Source organism: Maniola hyperantus, chromosome 27 (assembly GCF_902806685.2).
Source record: "Maniola hyperantus chromosome 27, iAphHyp1.2, whole genome shotgun sequence".
NCBI lineage: Eukaryota > Metazoa > Arthropoda > Insecta > Lepidoptera > Nymphalidae > Maniola > Maniola hyperantus.
Window position 1 is genome coordinate 5,195,052 of NC_048562.1, and position 12,836 is coordinate 5,207,887.

Consider the following 12,836-nt stretch of genomic DNA (forward strand, 5'->3'; position numbering starts at 1 on the left):
TCCTTTTGAAGTACGGAACCCTAAAAATATTAACTTATTTCTCAATCAAACATTTTTGGCCATGAAAAAAACGGGCATGGTTTGAAAACGATTTTTTTAATTTTTTTATTAAAATCTAAAATGGCTAATATTTTATTTAACTGAACTTAACATTGTAGTGTATTGTATTACACGTGGAGCCTCTATCAACAAATTTAATAATAACAATCTCACTAGTACAATAGATAAATAATAATTACATGTTTATTTACAAAGTTGGTTATTTTTATCGCATCATTTTGTAATTATTTATCGTATAACTAGTAATTAAGTATTACATAATTTAGAAAGTCAGTAATCACATAAATAACGGGCTTTTTTCATAACATGGGGTAAACAATCAAAATGCAAGGATATTTTAATTAATCATGTATGTAAAAAATTGAATGAAATAAATAAGATTTTAGATTATAATAAGTTATTATTTACGCAAATTAATATTTCAATGTGTATTTGGTATATTATGTATAGTAGGCAGGTCTACTAATATAGATCGTGCTGTGTGCTATTTAAAAATGAATTCCAAATAACCTAAAAGTTATTTTAAATCTTATTAAATATTTAGTTTTATAAAAAACGCTATTTACAGTTCAGGAACTTTGCGTTATTTACTATTCCAAATAAACAATGAAACAGTTTAAACATTTTTTTTACAACTTGAGAAAAACAAGAGCGAAGCGAGCGTGCTTTTTTTTAAACAACAGTAAAGAGTTGATGTCACAGGGAGAAGATAAGATAAGAATACTTGACTTAGGCTGACATAATATTATAAAGAGTATGAATTAACATTTTTTGACTCTAATGTGGAGAATATCAATTATAATTTATAAGACTTTAAGAGTTTTGACTCTAACATGGAGAATATCAATTATAAAGCTACGTGACATGATTTCTTATTCTCTCATCACTCTCAGTGACAGTCCATGGTTGTACAACCCCTGTGCACTCAGCTGTAAGGCCAGTGGGTTCCGTGCCTGAGGCCTTCTTGATCTTGGCTCGCTTGTGCTGGAACCAGATCTTGATCTGCGCCTCAGCGAGTCAAGTTCTGCTGCGAGGGCCTGACGTCTTCTCTCTGTGAGGTAGCGGTTCTCGGCGAACTCGTGCTGTGGACAAAAATTTGTGTTAGAATTTTAAACAAACCGGCCAAGTGCGAGTCAGACTCGCGCACCGAGGGTCCGTACTACAGTCGTAATTTTTCGACATTTTGCACGATAATTCAAAAACTATGATGCATAAAAATAATTAAAAACCATCTTAAAATGCACATGTGAAGCTCTTTCATATGATATCCCACTTGATATAGTTATCTACTTCGAGAATCGAAAATACTAATTTTTAGTTCATGACCACAATTTAATTTTATTTGTGTGTAAACCACAATCAGACAACAGACAAAAAAGTGATTAAATAAGGGTTCGTTTTTCCTTTTGAGGTACGGAACCCTAAAAACCGGTCAAGTGCGAGTCAGGCTCGCGCACCGATGGTTCCGTAATACAGTCGTAATTTTTCGACATTTGCACGATCAATCAACGATTATACCCACATAAAAAAATCTTTTTAGAATGTCCAGGTAAAGCCCTTTCATAATATGATACCCCACTTGGTTACAGTTATTTTACTTTGGAATTGAAAACACCTATTAGTTCATGACCACATTTATTATAAATACTTATTTAATTATTATGACCACAATTTATTTTTTTTTGTGTGATGTGACCACAAATTCACGGTTTTCGGATTTATTCTTTACCTTGTGCTAAAATACCTACCTACCTACCAAATTTCATGATTCTAGGTTAACGGGAAGTACCTATAGGTTTTCTTGACAGACACGATGGACAGACGGACAGACAGACAAACAACAAGTGATCCTATAAGGGTTCCTTTTTCCTTTTGAGGTACGGAACCCTAAAACAAACAAACCTTATCACTAAATGATAGTTACCTTTAGTCTGCCGAGTTGCGCCGCACTAAACGCAGTTCTGGGTCTCTTCTCTTCTGGTACTGACTTCTTTGTCATTCTCCTACTTCTTGGACCTGTTGACAAGAGAAGATAAATTGAATTTTATGTATAAAATTCTTAGAGAACTTGGGTTCGATTCCCGGCAGACTAAACAATCACGTTAGAGGTACAGTAGAAAGTGATGAACATCGGCCTTTAGAATACAGACATTTCATCTTTGTAGAGCGTTGTCTCTGTCACCCATACCCATATGACGCTTTGTCGGTCTCAACGACCGAGACAGTGCTCTACAAATCGGCTGTCTCCTTCTAAAGATCGATGTTCATCACTTTTGGCCGCGTACTGTACATCGACCTTTAGAAAGAGATAGCAGATTTGTAGAGCATTGTCGCTGTCGTTGAGACGACAATACGTCTTATAGGTATGAGTGACAGAGACAACGCCTCTACAAAGCCAAATGTCATTCTAGAGGCCGAATGTACATTACTTTCTGCGGCGTACTGTAAGTATGTATTGTAGTGCACAAGTGAAGGCACAAACGCAGATGCACTCTCTGTTCCTTCACTCTCATATTTCGATGGAAAGGCAATCCGACACGAACGGAGAGAGATTAGGCGCCTGCGTGCGTTCCAGAGGTTACGGGGGTCTAACATCATTTTTCCGAACTTTGGGTTGCTACTGAGAATTTTTTCGGCAATCATTATCATCATCATCGGGACCCATCGCCCCCCCGGTCTGCTACTAAACACGGGTCTCCTCTCAGAACGAGAAGGGTTTGACTATTGTGTACCACGCTGGCCAAGTGTGGATTGGCAGACTTCACACCACCTTTAAGCACATTATAGCATATGTACCTTTCATACCTAAATCAGCTTACCCTAAGGCATGCAGATTTAGATTTATTCAGGCATGCATGGCATGGCAGACACTGTCATCATGATTATCATGATCAAGCCATCGCGACTCACTAGACTGAGTACGGATCTCCTCCTAGCATTCTAGGAGAGATTAGCCATAGGTAGTCAGTCTACCACGCTTGCCAAGTGCAATATATGCAAGTGGATAATAAGTTTTTGATTTATCGTGCAAAATGTCAAAAAAAATATGACTGATATGTAGGTACGGAAACCCTCGGTGTGTGAGTCTGACTCGCACTTGGACCGGGTTTTTTTTACGATTTTACTTTGTCATATTGTCATAACATTTATCAAACAGAGTTCCTCACTCTAGTTCACTCTGATGATGACGCTATTGAGGGTCAAATGTCAAGCTTCCCAAAAAATAAACACCATATATACATCATTCATAATAAGTACATTAACGAAGTTAATTACACGCAATTACAGTTGTAATTACATCCTTACCCTTCTCTAAATAGGTCCGTAATTATTACAGAATGGCGTCGTTTTGGAAACACAATATCAATTAAACGACATTAATTGGTTTAATGAGATAAATACAGTTCTGAGGGTACCTACAGAGAGAAAAGTCAAACTATGGCCATTTGTGGCTTATTAGGGTTCCGTACCCGAAGGGTCCAAAGTCTCGATCACCGTCGCAAGGTCGCCGGCTTATCGGTGTTTTATAGGATACTAGCTTCTGCCTCGCGGCTTCGCCCGCGTGGCCTACAGGAACAAATGGCATTTTTTTCAGAAAACAAACATTATAACATCAGGACGCGCACCCTGAACAGCACGAATAACACATAATATAACCTTCCCAATCCCCATTTCATTCCTATAGGGGGGATTTATTCTCATAGTTGTTTCTTAGCTGACACCTAACCTCAAGAAAAAAACCTACTTTCCAAATTTCAAGTTATAATATCAATAATTAAAACTTTCCCATACAAACTTTCATCCCCTATTTTACCACCCTTAGGGCGAATTTTCAAAAATCCTGAAACACGTATTTCTTAATTTGTGATCGAAAACCCAAATAACAATTTTCATGCAAATAACTTGAAAAATGACCGACTTTCAGTACAAACTTCCATCCCCAATTTAACCCACTTAGGGGTGGAATTTCGAAAAATCCTTTCTTAGTGGATACCTACTCTTCACAAAGAATAGACCCTCCAAATTCATGTCTTTAGGACCAGCGGTTTAGGCTGTGCGTTGATATCTATGTCAGTCAGTCAGTCAGGACTTTGAATTTTATATATTTAGACTAGCGACCCGCCCCAGCTTCGCATGGGTGCAACGTAGATAGGTAGGTACCAAAGATAATATATTAAACAAATTCAGATCGCTAACTCTCTATTTAAATTGTAACTAGTTCAAGACTATTACTAGATGGCGTCACTTGGTTCGTATGAAATATATTTTTTATGGATTTGACGAAATATCATATTTTACTTGTCTGGTTCATCAAATTATTTATATTTAGTAACAAAATACAAAATTTTCACAACATCACCATCGGAAAAAGTTAATTCTTAATTTTAATTATTGACTCATTGAACTTTGCGATATCCATAGCATTTTGCTTTGGATAGCTGAAGTAGTATTACAAAATTCCAGTAGATGGCGTAACAAAATGACTTGTTACTTGAAAATAAAATTATTATTTTGCCTTTGGATTGGTGACGGTTGAATTTGACGGTGTGTTACAATTTTCTGTGTGCTTTTATTTCTTTTCCCTATTTCGTTTGTGAATTGTTTCTGCTATATGGACTCCGAGATTCTGCTAACCCGATTACTTGTGCTTGCTCCTGGATTTTTGATGATGCCAAACTGCTGACCTACGCTTGATAGCGGACCCTTTGATGATTGCCTGTGATTTTGGATTTCGTTTATTATTTGAGTAAAATTTGAGTTGGCTCTAAATAAAATTGAGTTTCATCAGCTGTTCGATAGATGCCACTAAATAAATTCGATAACTCACATTTTAGCTTGCACAATAATGCCATCACACTATAAGGAGTTGACCTACAAGGTACCGGCGACTTAAAGGAGTTTTACGCAAGCTTTAAATGAATGTATGACGTTAGCGATCTTACTTGTATATATTATCTTTGGTAGGTACTAATGTGGTGTCAGATATCTATTCGCGAGTCGTGTGGTGTCAGCTATGGTGTCAGTGAGGAGATTATAGGCGCCGCGGCACCGCCGCGCCCGCCCGCCTTAGTTTTAAATGTAACGATATTTCATATTATTTTAATTTTGAGATATCTCGTAAGATATTATTCTAAATTAAATGATGTAAAGGGCAATTTTGGTCTAAATTAAATATTACAGGTGATCAACTATTTTATTTTGATAAGAATTAATAGTATGTCAGTAAAAACACCCTCGAAAGTAAGGCTTTGTTTCAGATCACATTTGAAAATCATAAAATCGAGTATTGTGAGCTTATTTTATTGAGAGATTATTTTCGTGTAACTTTGACCATTTAGGCAGCGCACGTCTCGGAAACTCTCAAATGAGAGGTTTTTTTTTCCGACTTAATTCACATTACTTCTATTTCTCTAGGGATCTCTAATTTTTTGAGAATTAAACTATAGATATAAACCTTCCTCTTTAATCACTCTATCTATTGGTGGAAACCGCATCAAAATCCGTTGCGTAGTTTAAAAGATCTACGCGTTCATACATACATACAGACAGACGCGGGAAGCGACTTTATTTTATACTATGTAGAGATATTTCGGAGAGTGTGCTATTCGATCTTGTCCCCCTTCACCATTTTACCATCGAACCGCAAGACGTCGAGCTAGTTTCCATCCTTATGTCGTTAACATCCCATTTCATCTTTGATTTTCCGGGATAAAAAGTACCCTATGTCACTCTCCAGGTCTTAAACTATCCCCATGCAAAAAATCACGCCGATCCATTACTCCGTTGCGACGTGATTGAAGGACAAACCAAGACTAGCTTATTCCCGCTACTTGTGTAGTCCACGTGGACTACACTAATTCAAACACCTGTTTTTCCTCTTTAGGGATTGAATTTTCAAAAATCCTTTCTCAGCGGATGTCTACCTACGTCATAATAGCTATCTAGAATATTATGGAGAACTCTCAGGCATGCAGGTTTCTTCACGATGTTTTCCTTCACCGTTAAAGCAAGTGATATTTAATTAGGTACTTAAAACGCATATAACTCCGAAAAGTTAGAGGTGCAAGCCCGGGATCGAACCCCCGACCTCCGATTAGAAGGCGGACGTCCTAACCACTAGGCTATCACAGATAAACTATGTATGATTAATTAGTAATTACATTTCTTTAATGAGATTTCTTATCGAGTACCTACCTACAATTGTGATTAATTTAAGTTCCTTAATTAAAATTAAGTTGTTAAGTATTACAAAACGCTAAAAACTTTATGATTACATTTAATTTAATAGTTGTTAAAAACCTTTGCCTCTTACTCGAAAAAAAAAAAACGAAACGTCAAAACTTTAATGTAGTTCACTTTAACATTTTCATGATAAAAGTTCATAAAAAGAAGCGATTAAAATCTGTTGCGTTTCAATTTACAATGTTTTTTGTGATAATATAAATTAGTTAACCAACCAACCAACTACTAGAGCCTCGATAGTTCAACGGTTAAAGGAGCGGACTGAAAAACGAAAGGTCGCCGGTTCGAATCCCACCCGTTGCACTATTGTCGTACCTACTCCTAGCACCAGCTTTAGGCTTAATTGGAGGGGAAAGGGGAATATTAGTCACCAACTAACATGGCTAAAAGACAGATCTGTGGTCTTTTATTAGAACTAGACTCTACGCTTGTATGGCGCGACTTAACATTTGAACAGTAAATTTTATTTTATCTGCAACCGACTATCGCAGTTTAGCGCGCAACTGTAGCGCGCTATAAATCTAAACGCCATGCACCCTATCGCCATAGAGCCATTTAACAATACGATGCGGATACGACACGATATCGTGGATCATCATGTACAATCCTTGGACGGCCCACTAGTCACTACTGATCACGAGTCTCCTATCAGAGAAAGGTTTATAACGGGTACATACCACGATTAATTTTTGTTTTTATTTGTCGATATTTCAACCCAATTTCACGGGTCGTGGTTACGACGGGACTGCGGTGCTGCGAGAGATGGAGTTAGAGCTGTCAAGGACAGTAGCGAACTACCCTCTTTCTTGTTCTTTTCGCTGGAATTTCACGAGCTGTCCGGCAAAATACACTCACAACGTCACTTTAACGTTCGATGTTGTTCGATGCTGTCTTGGTTTGCATAATTTATGTTTATCAAATCCAATTTAGACACAGCAAAAAACCACGAAGGTTTAAAAAGTGTGTCATTCCGTCTACTTCTTAATACATAATAATAATAATAGTGTTTCTATAAACAATATAAATTGTTTATAGAAACTCTCATTACATTAAATTTCATACAAAAATGGGGATCATTACAATTTGTTAATATAATAGGATTTTAGCTTATATTTTAAATTAAATCTAGTTAGTTCATTTCTAAATTTATTATCTAAAGTATTTATTAGGCGAGGGATCATGTATGCACTGGTGCGCTCACCGTATTTGTTTTTTGAATTTGTTCTTTCTATTAAATTCAATTTAATAGAAAGGTTTAGGCCACAGTCCGTTTCTTTAAAAACCCCGTGGGATCACCATGATTTAGGAACGCAATTTCTTACAGCAATTTCTTATCAGGGTTGAGGAGTTAGATCAACAATAAGATCTTTGCTTAGTTGGTACCACTAATATCAATTTATAACCGACAGTTTCTATATCTCATCTGTTTTGGTGATCAGGTCCCCTGCAGCATCAGGATTGAGATGTTGGGATCCAAATTTTTTATGGTACAATGTCGCAAATTTTCTCTCTCGGTTAAAAAAAAATACGCAACTCGGTTCAGAAATCTCCGAGATTTCGGTGTACATAGGTAAAAAACCACATTTTGAAAGTCAATTGATAAAGTAGCCTATGTACCTACTCCTTGGTTAATTCTTTACTTGTCTGTGAAAGTCCCGTCAAAATAAGTTCGCGGTTCTGAAGATAAGCCCGTTCAAACAGACAGATAAAAATTTTAAAAATTGTAATTCAGTTATGGTACAGTTCAAATAACCATTTCAGGTAGTTATTTCGAAATTACAGACAGACACTTCAATTTTATTTATTAGTATAGAAGTATAGATATGTCAGTCAGTCAGTCTCTCCTTTTATATATTTTATTATTTTATCTGTACCAAAGATCGTAGCTTTGCAGTAGCTGGTAATAAATCTAAAAGTCCTATCACCACAAGGCGGTACTTTACCATACGATACGGATCCGATACGATAAGTAAGGCTGAAGGGGCGTTGATAATGTAGTGTTAATTTAACACTTTCAACTGGTACTTTATAAGTAGTAGGTAATTACCAATTTAGCACGTTATATCATTTACCCATTTTTTCTTAGTGACTTCTTGCCTTTTGTTTTCTTGAAATGAAAAGTAGCCTTATTAGTCATTTCTAGCATAGTTATCTACCTACCCGTGGAAAATCCCGTCAAAATAAATTCAGCCATTTCAAAGATCGGCCCAAATAAACAGACCGATAAACAAAATATAAAAAATGGATGTTAGGATTTTACTTACGCTGAGTAAATTAATTTACCCTAAGTATTATGAGTTTTTCAAAACATAGGCAAACACTTAAATTGAAACACCACTTACCAAGTTTTGCAGTGATTAAAAACCACTGCAATAAATTGGAATGGTTTTTGTGACACTCAAGCATGAAGTCGTTGTCACAAGAGCAATTAAAAATTTTGTCCTAGAAAAAGTCGTGTGATGTAAAAACATAGACAACCTCCTTGTACCTACTATTTCTACTACTACTATCTACGACAGTTAAAAATGGCGTCACCACAAAAGTTTTCTGTTCTGTTATTTCATTTATGCAAAACTCTGCCAAAAATAAATTATTTATATTGGGGCCGATTCTCTAGTACACAATCTCTAAACTAAACTAAATTAACAGGTCTAAATCTAGTGCTTTCCTTTTCCGCAAGCAACATTATGAAAGGGATAGCAATAGATTTAGACGTGATATTTTAGTTTAGTTTAGAGATTGTGTACAAAGGAATTAGCCACAATGTGACTTTAAAAAATTACTACAATAATTAATTAGGTTTCTAAAGAGTTAAAATCACTCGATTATTATAATATTATTATTTAAAAAAAATGCCCCGTTTAAATAAAAGGGTTAATGAATCAATCCGTCACACGACTATGATTTCTATTGCGTTCAAATAAAATTGAAATTTGCTTGTCAAACTAATTGAAACGATTTTAAAAATAAAGCGTTCTATAATCAAAATATTTACCGCTTTTAAATTGTATCCCCTGTGTTTTATAGCGCAAATTCGCTTGACGCAATCCATTTGAAATTGGAACGATAGCATCTTTAATGAATTCTGAGTTTTATTGCTACAAGAATAGAACAGGAAATGGCGTAAACACGACACGTGAAAAATGGAACGAGGGAATGAAAAATGCGTTTTAATGTCTTGCAAATAGAGTTTCTTTTTATGTAAGTTTTGTTTTAAAGCAGTTTATCACTCGATAAAAGCTGCCTGTAACTTTTTTATTCGGGTTTTTAATTAAACAAACTTCGGGTTGAAATAGGATTTTCCAACGAGGTGTAATTTCTTAACGTGCCTGGAAAATATTGCTTTCCGAGCGTTTGTTGCGTTTTTTAAACGGGTTTTTAAATTGTTCTTCTTTTAAATTTTGGTAAAGGTTTTTTAGCGGTTATTCTGTAGAATTTTGTTAAGCTGTTTCGGAATACTTAGTTAAAACTGCATATAGTCCGTACAGTACCTACCCGGCAAGAAAGAGATAGCGGTTTCGTAGAGCGTTGTCTCTGTCGTGAGACCGACAAAAACATCACATAGGTGTGAGTGATAGAGACAACGCTCTACGAAGCCGAAATTTCTTTCTAAAGGTCGATGTACAATGGGGCTGATTCTCTTGTACACAATCTCTAAACTAAACTAAATTAACAGGTCTGAAACTAGTGCTATCCTTTTCCGCAAGCAACATTATGAAAGGGATGAGCAATAGATTAGACGTGTCATTTAGTTTAGTTTAGAGATTGTGTACAACGGAATTAGCCACAATATTTCCTGCCGGTTACTGTACAAAATGACTTTTCACGCGTCATTTTAACTCTATGGGTCAACTGTGATGTCAAAAGTACGGTTCAGCTTTAAAATAGGACTAAAATCGTATTTTTGACATGAAATTTGAAGTCATTTATAGTAAATTTTTCCGTGCCAAAAGAAAAAAAAACAGAACCCTTATACTTATAGGATCACTTTGTTGTCTGTCTGTCTGTCAAGACTACTAAATGTGAGGGTACTACCCGTTGACCTAGAATCATAAATTTAAAAGATAGGCCTTATAGACGTAAGTCAGAAAACCGTGAATTGTGGTTACATCACAAAAAAAATTGTGTTCATGAACAAATAATTAGTATTTTACAATATGCTACTACCGCTATTAATAGGCTATTTTAAAGCATTGCCAAGAGTGAAATAACATCTACTTTATCTGCCGATTGATAAAGTATTTTAATCGTCACTGAGAATTCGATCAAATCGGACCACCTAAGAGGTTTGAACTCAAATTGCTTTTACTTTTTACATTCCCCGGCTCGCACTTGACCGTTTTTAGGGTTCCGTACTCGAGAGTGCCAACGGGACCCCATTAATAAGCCTTCGCTGTCGGTCCGTCGTCCGTCCGTCCGTCCGTCCGTCCGTCCGTCTGTCTGTCTGTCAGCGGGCTGTATCGAATGTGTTTTTCTAATGCCGCTATAACAATTTTTGTTTTAAATTGGTGCTATGAAAATTGAAAAAATTAAAAGGTGCAGAAAATATTGTACACCGACCTTTATTAGAAAGAGATGGCGGTTTGTAGATCGTTGTCTTCTGTCGTTGAGACCGACAAGACGTCACATAGGTATGAGAGACAGAGACAACGATCTCGCGGCAGAAAGTAATGTACTACATCGGCCTTTAGAATGACATTTCGGCTTGTCTCTGTCACGCATATACCTATAATGACGTTGTTTCGGTCTCAACGACAGAGACAATGCTCTACAAATCCGCTATCTCTTCTAAAGGTCGAAGTACAATATTTCTTGCCGGCTACTGTAAGACATCAGACGAGTCGCAGGGAGCCGCTGGATTCAGGCGGTGTAAGACTGTTGGCGTGTGGAAGTCCCTACAAGAGACCTATGTCCAGCTGTGGACGTCTATCGGTTGATGATGATGGCTGTATTCTTGGAACTATGGTACGGAATCCTTCGTGTGCGAGTCCCGGCTCGCACTTGCGGTTTTAGGGTTCTGTACCTCAAAAGGAAAAAACGGAACCCTTATAGGATCACTTTGTTTCTGTCTGTCTGTCCTACAGGGTACTTCCCGTTGACCTAGAATCATGAAATTTGGCAGGTAGGTAGGTCTTATAGCTGGATTTAGGGGAAAAATCTGAAAACCGTGAATTTGTGGTTACATCAACAAAAAAAAATGTGGTCATAAACTAATAATTAGAATTTTTAATTATCAAAGTAAGATAACTATATCACGTGGGGGGGGGGGGGGGGGGGGGGGTGTATTGATCATATGAAAGGCTTCACCTGGACTTCTAAAACAGATTTTTATTTTATTTTGTTTTGCATCATAGTTTTTGATTTATCGTGCAAAATGTCGAAAAAATATGACTGTACTACGGACCCCTCGGTGGGCGAGCCTGACTCGCACTTGCCGGTTTTTTTCGACACGATCGGACGCTTAAAATCGATTAAGCAAATTTATGTTTCTTAATTGCGCTAGCTATGTGAAATGGCCCGACTTTCCACGTATTTGCTTGGCGTTCAAACACCAGATGTTTTTCTAAGAAATATTGTTTGTACACATATAATTATTTACTTAGCCGTTAATATTAATTATGAGCATGGTTAAATACGATTAGTTGGTTTAACTAAGGTTGAATTAGTTTTTACCTAACTTGGAAAAAGTTATCTTCTATGAGTTTAAGTAAGGAGACAGACACAAAAAAAAAACCGGCCATCAAGTGCGAATCGGGCTCGCGCAACGAGGGTTCCATAGGTACAGCTAATGTCGTATTTTTTCGACATTTTGCACGATAATTCAAAAACTATGATGCACAAAAACAAATAAAAATCTGTTTTAGAATGTAAAGGTAAAGCCCTTTCATATGATACCCAACTTGGTATAGCAATCTTACTTTGAAAGTCGAAAACAGCAATATTTGTTCATGCACATATTTTAATTTTTTTCTTGTGTCTTTTTTTCTTTTCCCCTAAAGCCAGCTACAAGACCCACCTACCTGCCAAATTTCAAGATTCTAGGTCAACGGGAATAAGTACCTACCCTGTAGGTTTCTTGACAGACAGACAGACAGATAGACAGACAAAGTGATCCTATAAGGGTTCCGTTTTTCCTTTTGAGGTACGGAACCCTAAAATGAGTGACGTATTATATTTTTATTTTGATTATCCAATAGAAAATTATATACCTATCTAATCTAAAAGTATTATTATCTTTTTAATTGTATCGAGTTTTTAACTATCCTGGAAACAATGGGACTCAAGAAAATACTTTTCTAATTAGAAATTTTTATAAGAAATCCGGACTTTAAAATAAATTCGAAAAAAATAGCCGAATACAGAACCCTCGGTGCTCGAGTCTGACTCGCACTTGGCCGGTTTTTTATTAGGATTAAATTCCTATTGCCTATTTAAAATAAAAAAAACCCGCCAAGTGCGAATCAGACTCGCGCACTGAGGGTTCCGTACCTAGTACAATCGTATTTTATCGACATTTTGCACGATAAATCAAA

The 12,836-nt window shown here is 36.4% G+C and overlaps 1 protein-coding gene across 1 annotated transcript in view; it reads right to left on the reverse strand.

The window, feature by feature from the left end:
- Positions 1-506: 506 nt before the first annotated feature.
- LOC117994745 (segmentation polarity homeobox protein engrailed-like) overlaps positions 507-12,836 on the reverse strand; it is a 30,589-nt gene continuing 18,259 nt past the window's right edge. The window contains 5 exon segments of the mRNA XM_034982699.2: positions 507-962; positions 965-1,011; positions 1,013-1,079; positions 1,082-1,142; positions 1,985-2,076. Of these exon segments, the coding sequence (XP_034838590.2) occupies positions 916-962; positions 965-1,011; positions 1,013-1,079; positions 1,082-1,142; positions 1,985-2,076 (314 nt within the window). The 3' untranslated portion in view covers positions 507-915.